Below are 17,826 nucleotides of genomic sequence, written 5' to 3' on the forward strand. Positions count from 1 at the left end.
TCATTGCAACCTCTGCCTCCTGGGTTCAAGCGATTTTCCTGCCTCAGCCTTGCGAGTAGCTGGGATTACAGGTATGCACACCACTGGTGGCTAATTTTGTATTTTTAGTAGAGACAGGGTTTCTCCATGTTGGTTAGGCTGGTCTCAAACTCCTGACCTCAGCTGATCCGCCTGACTCGGCTTCCCAAAAGTGCTGGGATTACAGGCATGAGCCACCACGCCAGGCCAAAACAGTTTTTTAAATAGTGTTGATGCATAAAAATGAAAGAATAAAGACCAACCATTTATTATCTAATGAATTAAACAATGTACTTCCTTCTAGAAAAGTAAAGAACAAAACAAGAGTTCAGGAGAGACAGAAACCCTGGGACAAAACTGTAAAATTATATACATATCTACCTGCTGTGAAGATGGCTGCAGTTTTGATGCCCTTATCTTCATTTTGTAGGTCCTGAAGGAATGAACCAACTGTTGACAACATTGGTTTGACTACAAATTGACAACGTTCTTTTCTAGATGGCAAGGTAAGTGTTACCAAGGGAAGGCCATGTCTATAATTAACTGTTATTTCTGTTAAGGAAAAAAAGAAAAAATAAATGGGTAAAATTTACTTAAAAAAAAAAAACATAAATGCAAGAATTCTAGAAGGAATGCTCAAACATGAAATTCACACACCTCTGAAGTCCCATAAAAATTTGTATTGCTCCAATAATGCGTTCATTATACTACAGTTTACATATTCCCTACCATTCTATAACATTTTAGTGTAGCATGTACCACACTATTATCTCTTAAAGTCTTCCCAGGTGGCCGGCATGGTGCCTCATGCCTGTAATCCCAGCACTTTGGGAGGCTCAGATGAGTGGACTGCCTCAGCCCAGAAGTTTGAGAGTTGTCTGGGCAACATGGCAAAACCCCATCTCTATAAAATATACAAAAATTAGTCTGGTATGGTGGTGTACGCCTGTAGTTGCAGTTACTTAAGAGGCTGAGCTGGGACGATGGCTTCAGCCTGGGAAGCAGAAGTTGCAGTGAGCCAAGATCATGCCACTGCACTCCGGCCTGAGTGACAGAGCTAGACCCTGATTAAATGAAAAAGAGAAAGAAAAAATGTCTTCCCAGGCAAACACTTAAGTTCTACTTTTCTGGAGAACAGAAACTATTTCTTTTTTTTTTTTTTCTTTTTGAGACAGGGTCTCTCACTCTGTTGCCCAAACTGGAGTGGCACAATCATGGCTCACGCAGCCTCTACCTCCTGGGCTCAAGCAATCTTCCCACCTCAGCCTCTTGGGTAGCTGGGACTATAGGCATGTGCCACCACGCCTGGCTAATTTTTGTATTTTTTGTAGAGATGGGGTTTTGCCTTGTTGGCCAGGCTGGTCCCAAACTCCTGAGTTGAAGGGATGTGCCTGCCTTGGCTTCCCAAAGTGCTGGGATTACAGGCCACCATGCCCACCCAACTATTTCTTATCATCTCTAACTCCTCTGATTGCTGAGGTGGGAATTTGACAAAAGACAGCAGCTCTATTATGGGAGCACAAAAAGGTGGAAGTGAACCCAATCAGGGTGGGGTGGGATGGGGATAGTGTAAGAAAAGTCTATTCTGCTCAAAACTAGCAGCTCTTTATTTGGAAGAAAGGGAAACAATTAACATATGAATCAAATAAATAAGAAAGCTTACCATCAGGTGGCACCACGGTACTGTAATGGTGAGACTGGTAGTATTTCACATTTCCACACAGCTTCACATACAAAACCTACAAGGAGGAAAGATTAATTTGTTTTTTTATAAAAAGAGTGGGAAAGATGAAATAAGTGTCTTTATTTTACCATAAGATTCTTTTTAGTACTATATGAAAAGCACAATGAAAAACTCAACTTGTCATGCATCCCCAGGGTGAGCCCTTGGCAAGCTCCCTGAACCTTCCTGGCTGTATGCCTGCCTGCTACTGTGTATGCTATAGCAGTAGCACACTAGGACGGGATCCCCAAATTGGGGTATGAGGTCACCTGAAAATCCTAGAGTTCTGTGAGAATTTTTATTTTCAGTACTTCCTTTCAGGTAATAATCTAAAACAAATGGATGTAGCTAGTCTAGATACATGCTTCTCAATATGGGGTCCCCAGACCAGAAGCATCTTGCGGCTAATTAATAATGTAGAATCAGGCCGGGCACGGTGGCTAAGGCATGTAATTCCAGGACTTTGGGAGGCCAAGGCAGGTGAATCACCTGAGGTCGGGAGTTCGAGACCAGCCTGACCAACATGGAGAAACCCCGTCTCCACCAAAAATACAAAATTAGCCGGGCTTGGTGGAGCATGCCTGTAATCCCAGCTACTCGCAAGGCTGAGGCAGGAGAATCGCTTGAACCTGGGAGGCGGAGGATGTAGTAAGCCAAGATCCTGTCATTGCACTCCAGCTTGGGCAACAAGAACAAAACTCTATCTTAAAAAAAAAAAAAAAAAAAAAAAAATGCAGAATCACAGATTCAGACCAGACTTACTGAATTCCAGTCTGCATTTTAACAAGATCCTCAGGTGATTCACATGTACATTAGAGTTTGAAAAACACTGCTCTAGATCTGTGCTGTCCAATATGGTAGACACTTGTTAAATGTGGTTATTTAAATTAGTTAAAATTATGTACAGGTGGGACACGATGGCTCATGCCTACAATCCTAGAACTTTGGGAGGCTGAAGCAGGAGGATTGCTTGAGCTCAGGAGTTCAAGACCAGCCTGGCCGACATAGTGAGACCCTATCTCCTATAAACAGCAACCACAAAAAAATTATGTACACAAACATTCAGAACCTCAGTCACCTTTGCCACATTTCAAGTGCTCAAAAGCTCCCTATGCCTACTGACTATCTCACTAAAAAGCAAAAGCGCAGGAATAGAATATTTCTATCATCACAGAAAGTTCTATTGGACAGCAGTGCTGAGTCTACAACATCTAAATGGCCACCTCACCATGGAACGTGTTTTGTGGGCTTGCACTGGTGTTTGTGTTTACACAATTGCATTGGTGCTTAATGAAGACCTAATAATATCATGGTGCAGCGTGTGAACAAAGATATTGTGGGAGTAGAAAGAATAGGCACTGGGGAATTGGTTCATAGGCATTTGGAACTCAAAAGGACTTGCACCAGAGAAATTAGTACCAAAGTCACAATGTGGTGGCTGTATCATACTGATCCAGATTTTTTAATGCATCACCTTACAGTAGTTTATTAACAATAAGTTTGCCAGTAATTGTGCAAAGAATAATTCTTTTATAAACTGCATTTTTAAATTTTTCAGGATTTGAGGGTACATTATTAAAATAATAAATCAGTGGTTAAAAGTGTGTTCACTGTTTCAAAAAATAAAGATGCCACTGACCCAAATGAGGCTCCATTATGCTCAAAATTAAAAGAATCTCATCAATAAGTGAAACAAAACATTCAAATACATATTTTAGTATTAAACACAACATAGGCAATAAATGTCAACACAACATCATCTTTTACATTAAGACTAGTACCTCAGAATGTGACTATACTTTAAAGAGGTTATTAGGTTAAAATGAGATCATTAGTGTAGGCCCCAATCCGACATAACTGGTGTCTTTACAAGAAGAGGTGATTTGAACAGACATGCACACCCAGAGGAAAGACTGTGTGAGGACACAGGGAGAAGACAACCATGTACAAAACAGCCATGTACAAGCCAAGGAGAAGGTTTCAGAAGAAAACAACTGAGCCAACACCTTGAACTTTAAGTTCTGGCCTACAGAAGGGTGGTGAGGAGGGTTTATCAACAGTGGAGGGCAATTAGTGTGGGTATCATAATCCAAATGGGATGAAAAGGGCCTCTGCATGGGAAACAGGCTCAAAAAAAAAGTTGGAGCCCAACTGGGGTAAGAAAGCCATCTCTGCAGGGGAAGGAGTGGTAGTGGATATGAGAGACTGTCACATGCAGAAGAAAAAAAATATATCAAGAATAATGGAAGCCAGATTTATCCTCTCCAAGCATGGAACTACAATTATGGAAAGGGACTAGAATAAACCCTGTAGTGTTAGATTGGAGCTGGAAGTACTGGTGTGAATTCATGGTTTTTAATATGTAAAATTATAAAGAAATATAATTAAATAAAATTAAATATAACAATTTTTAAAGATGCAGATGTTTAATGTACGTGTGTATATAAGTATAGAAATGTAAATTTTACATATTTATGTTTTTATACTGACATATATATGTATACATATATTCTCTCTTTCTGAGAGAGCCTATGAGCAGTGACACTCCTAATAATAAACATCTAGCATCTAGATCTTGGCACCAAATACTATGCTTACCTAAGAGGAAGCAAGGCTCTTTGGAGAAATGGCTAATTCTAGGGCTAGGCATGGATAAGGACAAAATGAACCTAGAGCATCTCGCCGTACTAGAAAGCAAGGAAGTACTCAATGGATGATGGGAGACTTATCAAAAAAACCCAGAAGGCAGGTCAAAGGGCATCCCTATGGTCAAATCTGGAACAATTTTTAGCATTAAATAATGATAGTAATAAATTATAATCCGTTGAAGAAGATAGGAAACCATGAGTGTATTCTGACATAATTAAGTGAATAAATTTAAAGTTTAATAAGGAATGAGAATGCCTTCGCACAAAAGCATCAATCCAAAGGAAAAATAATAACTTCAAAGGGAAGAAGCCTGGCAGATACCATCTTAAATGATCAAAAGTAATATTGTCAGTAATGGGGCAAGTTGAAATCATGCAATGAGAATACATGGGACATTTTTGATATATTTCCAACAAAGATGCTATATAATCCGAAGCAAATCACAAGGAAATACCAGACAAATCCAGAGGCATTCTACAAAATAACTGTAATCTTTAAAAGAGTCAAATCATGAATGTCAAAGAATGTTGTACTGATCCAGAGTGGAGGAGACATGACAACTAAATTAAACTGTGATTCTGAACTTCTGCCAATAAAGAACATTATTGGAAAAACTGGCAAGATTTTAATGAGGTCTAAAAATTAGATGGTGGTAATGTATTAACATTAATTTTCCGATTTTGATGGTTGTTTGTCGTTAAGTTGGAGAATGTTCTTATGTTTCAGGGAAACTGGCATCAGATTCGCAATGTATTCTCAAATAGTTCACAAACAAAATAGTCTTCCTACTGTGGCCACAACTTTCTGTATGTTTGAGACTGTTTCAAAATCATACAATTCTGAGAGACTGGTAGGCCAGAGTAAAAAAATTAATAATTCAAAAACAATAGGTTTAGAAAAACATCAAAATTACCATGTACAGAGATAAGTGATTAATAACAAAGGGTCAAATATTAAACCTTTTTTGCATGCCAGTAGGAAACTATGGTTACTTGGGAAATTGAAAATAAAAAAATTTTTTAAAGCAAAGAAACTCCTGTACAAGTTTTTATTTAGAAACCCCAAGAATATTGACAATCCTCAGACATGTTAGTAAAGCTTAAAAGAGAAACTGCCATACCCTGCAACAACCCTTTTTAGAGGGTTATTATTAAAATTCTGAGAATCTTACACAAACCCATCACACATGCAGAGCTGAATTTCAAGAATGACTCACCAAAACTCAGGTCTTCGTTTTAGTTTACACCTCACCTCAAACCCATCTTGGGAAGCCTACCATTTTGTATCAAGGGGGATTTAATAGTTTTGAACAAACAAATGGTATGAACCAAATCTGTTGCTTTTTCATTTAATCCAGTTAGCTGGGCTGCCCCTCTATACCACACCTGGGTTCAGATTCCCCAAATCAGGCCCCTGGCTTCTCAAATCTAAGGATTCTCAGGATGAATCCTTAGATTTAAGAAGTATGAGTCCTAGCTGGACACAGTGGCTCATGCGTGTAATCCCAACACTTTGGAAGGCTGAGGTGGGAAGATTACTTGAGCCCAGGGGTTCAAGACTAGCCTGGGCAACAAGATGAAACCGTATTTCTATTTTTATTTTAAAAAATCATAATAAATAAATGAGTCCAAAGCAGGAAAAATGAAATTAACTCTGTCCCTGACACAATGTGATGAAACTGCAGAACCCCAGAAACAAAAAATTCTTACAACACCTGAAAAAAAAGAGATTGCCTACAAAGGAAAACAATTAAATTTACATAAGGTGAATTAATAGAGATTAGAGGCAAAGGAATATCTTCAAAGTTCTGAGAGGAAATAACCAACGCTGAATTCTATAGCCAGATAAGCTACCATTTTGAACAAAACTGAGACTGAGAGACTAAAACACATTTACTGAAAGCATTTTGTAGGAAAAAGGAAATCAAAGAAAGCTTACACACCACAGGATGTAAAATTAAATGAAGAGAGAAACAAAGTGTGTACTTCCAAACCAATAGAGATAAAAGAGTATAAAAAAAATTTAGCCAAATTATGAGAAGACAAGAAAGGAGAAAGAAAATGAGCAAAGGAAAATCAGGATGAACAGAATGCACAGAGTAAGGTGGTACACAGATATCCACATTTGTCTGAAATCACAATAAATGTAAACAGATTAAACTCTCAGAAGGACAGAAGTTGTTGGATTTATAACACAGACTGAGAGTTTAACTACTCATAGGCTTTCATTGAAGGCACTACTATAAGCTGTAGTGAACAAAATGTAACAGGAACAAGGAATAAGAATGCATGAGAAATTCTGAACAAGGAAATTGGTAAAATATATGCATAAAATATATGCATATGTGTCACTTATTATCAGTGTGAGAAGATTAAATAAGATACCACATGTAAAATGAATAGAAATGTAAAATGAATAAAATGAATAGAAACTCCTTCATTTTAAATGTTGTTTTCTGTGTCACTTAATATAGAGTACTTTTGCACTCCACAGAAACAAGAAATTCTTGTGTGAGGCAAGAAAAATGGTGCTTTTGGGGTTAGGCTGCTTTGTATACTCCTCAGCTACATAGTTGTTTTGCTTTGAAGCTTGTCTTTGGGTTCATTAGTTCTACATCCTGTGGTGCATCATGATCTTTTGTAGAACCTCACACTGAGCTTCAAGCTTCAATGATTTTTTTTTTTTTTTTTTTTGCTTCTCTGTACAAAAAAAAAAAAAAAATCAAACTGCTATATAGGAGCTCTCCTTTGATGAACTCTTACTTGCCTCTAGATCTATGTATCTCCCTAACAAAAACTGCATTTTGTAGCACAGACTAGGCAGTTATCTTAATTAATAGTTTGGTCTCAGGTACTACATGAATCATCACTGTGAAAATAAATTTTTTCTTCTGGTTTGGATAGTCCAAGAAGAGTAGTTAATCCACAACATGACTGAAACAGAACAGAAACAGGATACGAATGGCATTTGGCTAATACAGAACAGAAACAGAAGTAATACACACAATATTTGGCTAGTAGCCAACAATAACTTCCACCTACTGTAACTTCTCAACCAGCTCCCTCTCAGCTAGGCTGCATTTACATTCCTTCTAAGAACTACGCATTTAAGTCAGTCATCCCTTCGCAACTAATCTCAGCAGGACGTCTGAAATTATATTCTTGTATACATGTATTTTCCTCCTTCTCTCTCTCCTTCCTTCCATTCCTTTTGACAGGACACTGGTTTTGAAAGCAGATAATGAAGGACTACAACCCAGAGAAAAGATGTTAGACTAATTTTCCTGTCCTACTGTGGTCTGTTAGAAAAAAGATGGAAATATTTGGGTATATTGCCTTAAAAATACATTATTTATAATTAATAAACTTTTTCAACATCACTATGTGAATGCAGTTTCTTAAGATCTGTTTGTAATGGAAATACCTAGTACTTTTTCCTCTAGTTCAGATCCCTTATGCCTGGAAGCCTTGTTTTACATGGTTTTCAATAGTGTGAAGCTGGTTTTAACAGCTACTATTTCCATCTGCCCAGCACCTCTTCCTTACACTGTCCCAACAGGTGTGGACACACAATTATGTGGGCCAGGTGCAGTTCTACATCCCTTTTACCATAAGGTGATGGTTCAGTGGCACATTTAAAAGGGTGGGGGCTCCTAACTATTAATACTAGACTGTGGTCACTTATTATCGGTGTGACCTTAGATTACTTAATCTCTATGTGGTCCCTGCATTTCAGTATTCTAGCAATTAAAATATAGTAAATAAACTGCACATGGATGTTTATAATGGCTTTGTTTATAATTGCCAAAACTTGGAAGCAGGCAATATGTTCTTCTTAGTAGGCGAATGAATAAATAAACAATGGTACATCTAAATAATGGAATATTATTCAGCACTAAAACGAAATGAGTTATCAAGCCATGAAAAGACACGGAGGAACCTTAAATGCATATTACTAAGTGAAAGAAGCCAATCTGAAAAGAATCAGACTGTGTGATTCCGACTACATGACACTTTGCAGAAGGCAGAACTGTGGAGACAATGAAAGGATTGGTGGTTGCCAGGGGTTATGGGAAACACAGGGATGAATAGAGCACAGAGGATTTTTAGGGCAGTGAAACTCTCTTGTATGACACTATAATGTAGACACGTCACTATATATTTGTCCAACTCCGTAGAATGTACAACACCAAGAATGAATCCTAATGTGTACTATGGACTTTGGGGGATAATGGCGTACCAGTGAAGGTTTAGAGGTTGTAATAAATGTACCACTCTGGTGCAAAATATTGGTAACACCAGAGGTTAAGGAAGTGGAGGTAGACGGACAGTATATGGAAACTCTTAGAGCTTTCTGCGTGGTTTTGCTATGAAATTAAAACTGCTGTAAAAAATGGTCTATTAAAAAACAGTGGGGAGGGGTGCTCGCTTTGCCCCACATGCTGTTATTTGCCAGCTCTTGTTCTATAGTTACTTCTTCTATCAATGCTGAGGTTTTTTTTTTTTTATATAAATTGATACATAAATACATTTTAATGAAAAAATATGAGAAACAGTAGTGTTTGACTCATAGATGCTGAGAGGATTAAATAAGATACCACATGTAAAACACTTAGATATACAGAGAGGGAGAGAACATTCCGGACAGAACACCATGTGCTGTGTCCCTGAGGTCTAAGAAACTTGTCATGTTTTAGGAATTGAGGGAGGACCAGTAGGACCAGAGTAAGGTAAGTAAGAAGAGAGGGGAGATGAGATGAGACTGGTATGAGAAGTAGTGTCTAAGTCATGCAGCATCTCATTGGCCACAAGCTTTTATTTTGTTAAAGTGTAATAAGGATTCATTGAAAAGTTTTAAGTAGAAGAATGGAGTGATTCTATTTACATTTTAAAATCACTTTTGCTGCTTTAAAAAGGGCAGCCTAGAGGGCAAGGGTGGAAACCAGTTTAGAAGTTGGCACAATAGATGATGGTGACCTGGCCCAGAGCACTAACAATAAAAATGGAGAGAAGCAGATAAAAGTATGCAGGTAAAACCGATAGCTTAGTGGAGTCAAGAACAACTCCTGGGTATGACTTCAGCAACTATGGAGATGGTGAGTCAGTTACTGCATGGGGAAGAGGGGACCAGAGGAAGCCGTTTCATGGGAAAATCAAGAGTTTTGTTCTAGATCAATTTAGTTTCCCATGTCTGTGATTACGTAAGGGTAGATGTTAGTCAAGTATCTGGATATTCTACTCTGGACCTCAGGAAAGGTCTGAGCTAGAAAGCTGAGGGGCTGGAGACAGAAACCAGGTGGTGGTATGCTGAAGAGCGAGTGGGAAGTGATTATGAGAAGACAGCTACTCTAGATAAACGGAAAAGTTCAGCTAAGGGGAGCACATGAATAGGGCAGTAGCTGGAAGGCTATGTGGTTATTGGAGGGTTTGGGACAAGCTGAGAGACATCAGAGTATATTTGCATGCTGATGTATGTACTTGTATAGCATGAGAGGTAGTGAGAGAGTGACAACTGAAGGAGTAAAGGAAAAACATCTGTGTGTTTGAGAAAGCCTGAGGGACACAAGATGGAAAGCATCTGAGCGGGGGGACTGGCCTTTGGGGAGGAAGACTACTGTACTGCAGGAAGAAAGGGAGAGATGATAGGTACAGATCGAGTCTACAGATTTTATGGTGGGAAGATGATAGTGGTAAGAGCATGCACAGTGGGTACACTGAGTAGGGCTCTCTATGCAGTGAGTAGAGAAAGTGTAAAAGCAAGGAAGCATGCAACAGCATGCCACTTTCAAGAAACTGTGATGGGTTCAGAATGTCTGAAATAGAGGGTTGGGAGGTGGGTGGTGCTGCAGATGATAAGGTGAGGCTGAAGAAGAGGATATGAATCAACTCGTGGGAAGTTCTTTTTGTTTTTTGTTTTGTTTTTTCTTTTTTAATGCTTCTCTTTGCGATAGAGGTCTTTACATCTAGAAGTAGTTTGACTTTACTTGATTTTAGAAGATAGGAATAGATTTAGATCTGGAATGAGTTGGTGGGGGAAGCCAGTTAGGAAACTGTTAAGATAATCTAGGGAAAATGGTAAGAATCTGAAGTAGGGCAGTGGTGATGGAAGGGAGAGGATAGGATGAATCTGAGAGATCTGTATGAAGTACAACCAGTGGGTCTTAGTGACAGTTCAGTTGTAACTAATGGTACAACCTCTACCAGTTGATTTTAAGGAATATTAATTTAGGACAACTCTTAGCCTTCCAGTTCTAGTGACTGGTAATGGAACCAGTTTATCAAGAAAAAGAATAAAGGAGAGAATCGGGTCTACAGAGGAATAAGAAAGAGCTCAGTTAAAAAAAATGCTGAGTTTGAGGTACCTGGGGACCATCCCAGCGAAGTTAGACATGTGCGGGAGTGAGTATCAAGAGGGAGGCTTGTTGCTCCAGGAATGCCGAAGTGTGTATTATTGTTTGATTCCAAACCTTATAAAGATTTGCTTGTTTGGGTTCAGACTACTTCTAACCTGGGATTATGTTGAGAAAAACAACATGAAAAAAAATTCCCCAAACAAGTTCGATAATACATTATCAGGATCCTAAAGCTATTCATACTTTATATCATTCCACAATTTATCCTAAAGAAATAAAAATGCAAACAAAGATTTATGTGTAAAGGTGTTCAGAAGCCATTTAGATGTAATGGTGAAAAACTGCATACAATGCACAGAAAATAAACTGCAAAGTATACATCAATGTTAACTTTAATAATTTAGATGATAGCATGATTGGTGATTTACTGTCTCCTTTTTGCATGCCTGTGATTTGCACATTTTCTAAAATGAGAATGTGTTCCTTTCTAATGAGGAAAAATGAAGTTGGAAATAGTATATAAAATGGAAATGACCAACCATAGGTAAATAGTAAATTCTCTTAGATCCATAGGACAAGATGTGATAGAGCTATTTAAATTATTTTGTTTATGAAAAGTTTCGTATGAGGTGGGTAAATGTTTAGAAAATGTTAGCAATCAGCTTTTAGTTGACTATGACAATGTGAGCATATCTATCTATAGACAGACCGGCATAAAAAGTCAGGAGTTAGTGGGATTGTGGCTGCTTGTTTTTTGTCTTCTCTATTTTCCACCAAGTTTTTCACAATGACTTTTATTACATTTATTTCCTTCATATTTTTAGTTTTGTTTTATATAGTTTTTTCTCCTTTTACTACTTTCCTTGAAAAAGTATGTTCCATTTATTTTTCTACCACTTTAGAAAATATACACATACTATACTAACTAAACTATACTAACACACACACATATTTAACTATAACTTTTCTAACAAAGCCTCGATTTATCTTTGCCCCTCTACTGAACATGACAAAGACCTTCACATTTTCTAAGAATCTGCTGAATATACTTAATTATTTTTTAATCGGGCAGCCTCCGAACCAGAGTAGGTTCAGAGAGGCTCCCCCAAATCTTGTGTAACATTTTTTCACTCATTTTAACACAAATTTGTTTAAAATATCTTATGGCGAATAGTTTATTTTCCAACATGTTTTACAGCTTTATGTTTTATGTTTCCTAGGGCTGCCATAACAATGTTCTACAGACTGGATGGCTTAAAAACAAGCATCCGTTCTTTATAAAATAAATCTGGGCCAGGCGCGGTGGCTCATGCCTGTAATCCCAGCACTTTGGGAGGCTGAGGTGGGCAGATAAACTGAGGTCAGGAGTTTGAGACCAGCCTGGCCAACATGGTGAAATCCCATCTCTACTAAAAATACAAAATTAGATGAGCATGGTGGTGCATGCCTGTAATCCCAGCTACTCAGGAGGCTGGGGCAGGAGAATCACATGAACATGGGAGGTGGAGGTTGCAGTGAGCCGAGATTGCATCATTGCACTCCAGGCTGGGCGACAAGAGTGAAACTCCATCTCAAAAATATAAATAAAAAAAAATAAAAAAGTAAAATAAAGCTGGGCGCGGTGGCTCATTCCTGTAATCCCAGCACTTTGGGAGACTGAGACGGGTGGATCACTTGAGGTCTGGAGTTCGAGACCAGCCTGGCTAACGTGGTGAAACCCCATCCCTACTGAAAATACAAAAATTAGCTGGGTGTGATAGTGCGCATCTGTAATCCCAGCTACTCAGGAGGCTGAGGCAGGAGAATTGCTTGAACCTGGGAGGTGGAATTTGCCGTGAGTGGAGATTGTGCCATTCTACTCCAGCCTGGGCGACAGAGGGAGAATCCGTCTCAAAAATAAAATAAAATAAATCTGACTTACTCAGTCAAGTTTGAATAATACTCTTTCTCTTGGATGTTAAAAAAATGGTAAGTTGTTTCCCATATTAAAATCTAGCTGAGAGTGGCCGGGTGCGGTGGGTGGCTCACGCCTGTAACTGCAGCACTTTGAGAGGCTGAGGCGGGCAGATCACAAGGTCAGGAGTTTGAGACAAGCCTAGCCAACACAGTGAAACCCTGTCTCTACTAAAAACACAAAAAACCATGCCATTGCGCTTCAGCCCAGGCGATGGTGGGAGACTCCGACTCAAAAAAAAAAAAAAAATCTAGCTGAGAGTACTGTATATCAATAACTCTACTACATATCATTTAACCAAAAAACAATGTGTCAGGGAGTGTGACAAAAAGAACATTCAGTTAAAAAAAATTTTCAGACTTTATCTCTTTAAAGTAGAAATAGCAGCTTTTTGTGATCCAACCTCCCATTCTAGAAGCACTAGGAAAATGTCAAGTATCAAGAAGTAGAAAACATAGCCTAAAGAGAAGTTGAGCTCAAGCAGAAAATAAAAAAGATGCAGCAGCCTGACTTCAAAAAGGAAACAACTTTTTAACTGGAGTGAAGAAAAAATACTGATATATAATGGACAACAGCGGGGGCTATCATAATTTGCATAATGACTATAAATCAGAGGGTTATCAGTTTAGATTTCTTAGTTGAAAAGCAACAGCTAATACACTGATACAGAAAAATAAATAAAAACAATTACTTCTAAATATAAGCCTTTTAAGGACAACTTTAATTACTCTGCTACAGAAGCACCACATCTGACGCTAATCTCAGTATGAGGCTTTCGAAAATAATATGGTGCTACAATTTGCCCTTTCCATATCCATGAGTGAGAACTCCATTTTATTCTTGCTGTTTCAGGGCTCACTCAGTCGTATTCTACAGATATCATTAGATCATGTAATTTACTTTAAAAAGTTTTAAGACACAAGCTGAAACCCGGGTAAGAAAAAGCAACAGACTTGGTTCGTAATATTTGCTTGTTAAACATTATCAAATTCCCCTTGAAAAGATAAATTCTTATTACCACTGAAGATCTTCAAAATAATGTTTCAAGGTCTAAAAACAACTCCAAAAATGCAGTCGCAATATTTTGTGAAATCAATACAATTATCTATTTTCCTGAGCCAAAGATAATTTCTTTAGATACGCATCTAGACCATAGAATTTTGTATACAGACACATACTATTTAAATGAATACATCTATTTATAGTCACAACTTTTATATAATGCAGAAGTACTTGAACATCTTTGCATGACAAAGGTAGTAATTCCAAACTGGGAAACAAACGGGAACTACATGAAGGTAACACGTCTGAATTTCTAAAGCACAGAACTCTAAGTTGCTATGCCCTCTGTTGTAGTGAATACGAAATGCAGAGATTCCTTCACAGGAGGTTTGAATACACAGAGAACTGATAAATGAAATGGCAGTATATAATGCCTGAAAATACAGGCATACCTCATTTTATTGTGCTTCACTTTATCACACTTCACAAATACTGCCTTTTGTACCATGTTGGCCAGGCTGGTCTCGAACTCCTGACCTCAGGTGAGCTGCCTGCCTCGGCCTCCTAAAGTGCTTGGATTACAGGTGTGAGCCACTGCATCCGGCCATTCTCTTTCTTAATTTTCATGACATCACATTCCCTTGGATTTCTGATTATACCTTCTCAGTTTACTTTAGAGATTCCTCTTCTTGTCATCCTTTAAATGTTGGTGTTTTCCAGAGTTCTACCAGAGGCTACCCTCTCTTATCTCACTCTAAGCAGTATCCTTGGGCAATCTCATCTAGTCACATTGCTTCAACTACATTACCTTGCTGATGGCTTGAAGCTGTATTTCCAGGCCAGAGCCTCTCCTTGTGCATCTAATTTGTATATATGTGATTGAAACCTTTTAGGGTATCTACCCAGTTCATACAATCTCCTATGTTTTAGAAATTGCCTCTACTTCCACCTAGAGTGTAGCAGTGGTGGGCCTCCCAAAACCATGTCTGTACTATGTGACCTTTAATCCTCTCATTGTAATTGACCAGACACCTGCTCCAAGCTGGGTCAATTAGATTCCCAGTCCCGGAATTAGATTGAGACTAAGAGTCTATGTTCAAAATGAAACTTTTGTACACTACTGTAGGGAGTGTCAACCACACTTTGGAAAACTAGCAGTATCTCTAAATACACATATACCTAATGACCCAGAAATTCTACTCCTAGGTGTAAACCAAAATAATCAATTGCATATGTTCTTAAAAGGCAAACATAAAGTTTAGAGCCGCATTTTTCATAATAAGCAAAAACTGGAACTACACAAATCTTCATCATCAGTACAAATGATACGGCTCGGATGAGTGGAGAAATACCAGGGCTTTTGTTTCACCTTGAATTAGATGAGAACACACAGACACACGTGGAGTGGTTTTAAGGAGCAGAGAGTTAAGAAGCAAGAAGGAAGGGAGAAGAAAAAAGGAAGAAGCTCCCTTGTACAGAGACAGAGGGAGGGAGACTCCAAAGCCGAAAGAGGAGACCCCAAGTGGGGCAGAAACTAGCCAGGTATATATAGAGGCTGAAGAAGGTGGTGTCTGATTTGCATAGGACACAGGGGATTGGTTTGACCAGGCATGTCATTTATGTAGCCTGCAAAAAGGCTGGTCCTCCCACCCTAGCCTTTTAATATACAAATGCAGTGCACCATGATGTTTTACACACATGGATACGTGGGGGTGGCCATGTTGTCAGGAACATGTGGGGCAAGGGCAAGAAGGCTGTGAGAATTGCCACGTTTGGGTGGACCCAGTTTCCAATGGCTGGCATTTGCATATTAAAGGTTTGCTGGCCTGGCTCTAAGTGCTGAGTATATATCCAAAGGATTACAAATCATTCTACTATAATGACACATGCACACGTATGTTTATTGCAGCACTGTTCACGATAGCAAAGACTTGGAACCAACCCACATGTCCATCAATGATAGACTGGATAAAGAATATGTGGCACATATATACCATGGAATACTATGCAGCCATAAAAAAGGATGAGTTCATGTCCTTTGCAGGGACATAGATGAAGCTAGAAGCCATCATTCTCAGCAAATTAACACAGGAACAGAAAACCAAACACTGCATATTCTAACTCCTAAGTAGGAGCTGAATAATGAGAACTCACGGACACAGGGAGGGGAACATAACACATCGGTGCCTATCAGGGGGTAGTGGGGGTTAGGGGAGAGAGCATTAGGAGAAATACCTAATGTAGATGACGGGTTGATGGGTGCAGCAAACCACCATGGCACATGTATATACCTACGTAACAAACCTGCATGTTCGCACATGTATCCCAGAACTTAAAGTATAATAATTTAAAAAGAGCTGCTTTAAAAATGAAACGTCCCAAGGACTCCTTTTCCTCTCTATCTGCCTAAAATAATTTAATAACTCCTACCACACAATAAATAATGGCATCTTCATCAGATGGAATACAGTAACAATACAACAACATGGTTGAATCTCACAAACATAAAGTTAAGCAAAAAAGACAGATACAAAAGAGTGTATGTTGTAAGACTCTATTCATATAAATTTGAAAAAGAGGCAACAGTAATCTACAGTGTTGGAAGTCACAATGGTGGTAATACTGCAGGGCTTAGGTGGTGACTAAAACAGAGCATGGAGACACTTCTAAGTTGCCAACAGCATTCTGTTTTTTGTCTGGATTCTAACTGCATGGCATGATCACTCATTAAACTTATGGACTATATATTTTCTGTATGAATGTTATTCTTCAGAATTCTCAGTAATAATAGAGTTAGGACAGGAATAATACAATGAAAGTAAGTGTGATAATAAAAAGAATAAATAAAGTGTAATAGAGCCAGAGAAAGAAATAATTTAGGAAGAAAAGCTGTACATGGGGCGGGGGTGTCAATTAGATCAGAACATACACCAATATTTTTCCTAACCTAAGCCAATTATTGTCAAGCATGGTCTCAAAGGAAGAGAATCTACATGGCAGTCTAGCCAGATGGTGCTAACAAAGTTGTCGTCCTTGCTTTGATGCCTGAGTGTCTGAGATGATAGAAGGCTTGAGAGCCACATGGGGTAGCACAGTTGGCAACTGTATTCAAGTCGTGCAAATCAACACATAGTATGCTTTACATTTATTCTACTTCGGGCATATTTAGTGATGTAGTTATAGTTTCATTTAAAAATTCATTAAAGGCCTGGGCATGGTGGCTCACGCCTATAATCCTAGCACTTTGGGAGGTCGAGGCCTGCAGATCACAAGGTCAGGAGATTGACACCATCCTGGCTACCAGTGCGAAACCCTGTCTCTACTAAAAACACACAAAAAATTAGCTGAGCATGGTGGTGTGCGCCTGTAGTCCCAGCTACTCAGGAGGCTGAGACAGGAGAATGGCATGAACCCGGGAGGCAGAGCTTGCAGTGAGCCAAGATTGCGCCACTCGTCTCCAGCCTGGGTGACAGAGTGAGACTTCATCTCAAAAAAAAAAAAAAAGAATTCATTATAAAATATTATGTTCTATCCAAATACATGCAAACATGCAAAACAAAAGACTTCATCTGAAAACTGGAATGGTTTAAATTTTATTTTTTCAATAGGTATTTCTTCACTTCTGTCGTGTCTAATGTTATAAATTTATAGTCATACATTTCATTTTGGATCCCTTCCTATAATACAATGTATGTATTTCTATCATATGTCACCTCCTTACATCTCTACTTTCTAACCTCACACCTTACGGGTATTGTAGTTTCATAGTCATTATTTTGACATATCAGCCTCAGGACTTGACATTCACTTGGCCATTCCACCCTGATACCTATCAAGATAGTGCTGACATAAAAATTGGCAATGACAGGGCAGATGCAGTGGCTCATGTCTGTAATTCCAACATTTTGGGAGGCCGAGGCAGGTGGATCACTGGACGTCAGGAGTTTGAGATCAGCCTGGCCAACATGGCAAAACTCTATCTCTACTAAAAATACAAAAATAAGCCAGGCACGGTGGTACACATCTGTAGTCCCAGCTACTCGGGAGGCTGACGCAAGAGAATAGCTTGAACCAGGAGGTGGAGGTTGCAGTGAGTCGAGATTGCACCATTGCACTCCAGAATGGGCA

General features: G+C 38.8%; 1 protein-coding gene across 4 annotated transcripts in view; it reads right to left on the minus strand.

Moving 5' to 3' along the window:
• Positions 1-17,826, minus strand: part of MCUB (mitochondrial calcium uniporter dominant negative beta subunit) — a 110,153-nt gene that overhangs the window by 27,396 nt on the left and 64,931 nt on the right. For all 4 annotated transcript variants that reach the window (XM_021938699.2, XM_021938701.2, XM_021938700.2 and 1 more), the window contains exons 2-3: positions 1,682-1,757; positions 400-570 (exon numbers count right to left, since the gene is read on the minus strand). In XM_021938699.2, coding sequence (XP_021794391.1) covers positions 400-570; positions 1,682-1,757 — 247 coding nt within the window. The remainder of the gene's footprint in view (positions 1-399; positions 571-1,681; positions 1,758-17,826) is intronic.

This window comes from Papio anubis, chromosome 3 (assembly GCF_008728515.1).
Source record: "Papio anubis isolate 15944 chromosome 3, Panubis1.0, whole genome shotgun sequence".
In the NCBI taxonomy this organism is placed as follows: Eukaryota; Metazoa; Chordata; class Mammalia; order Primates; family Cercopithecidae; genus Papio; species Papio anubis.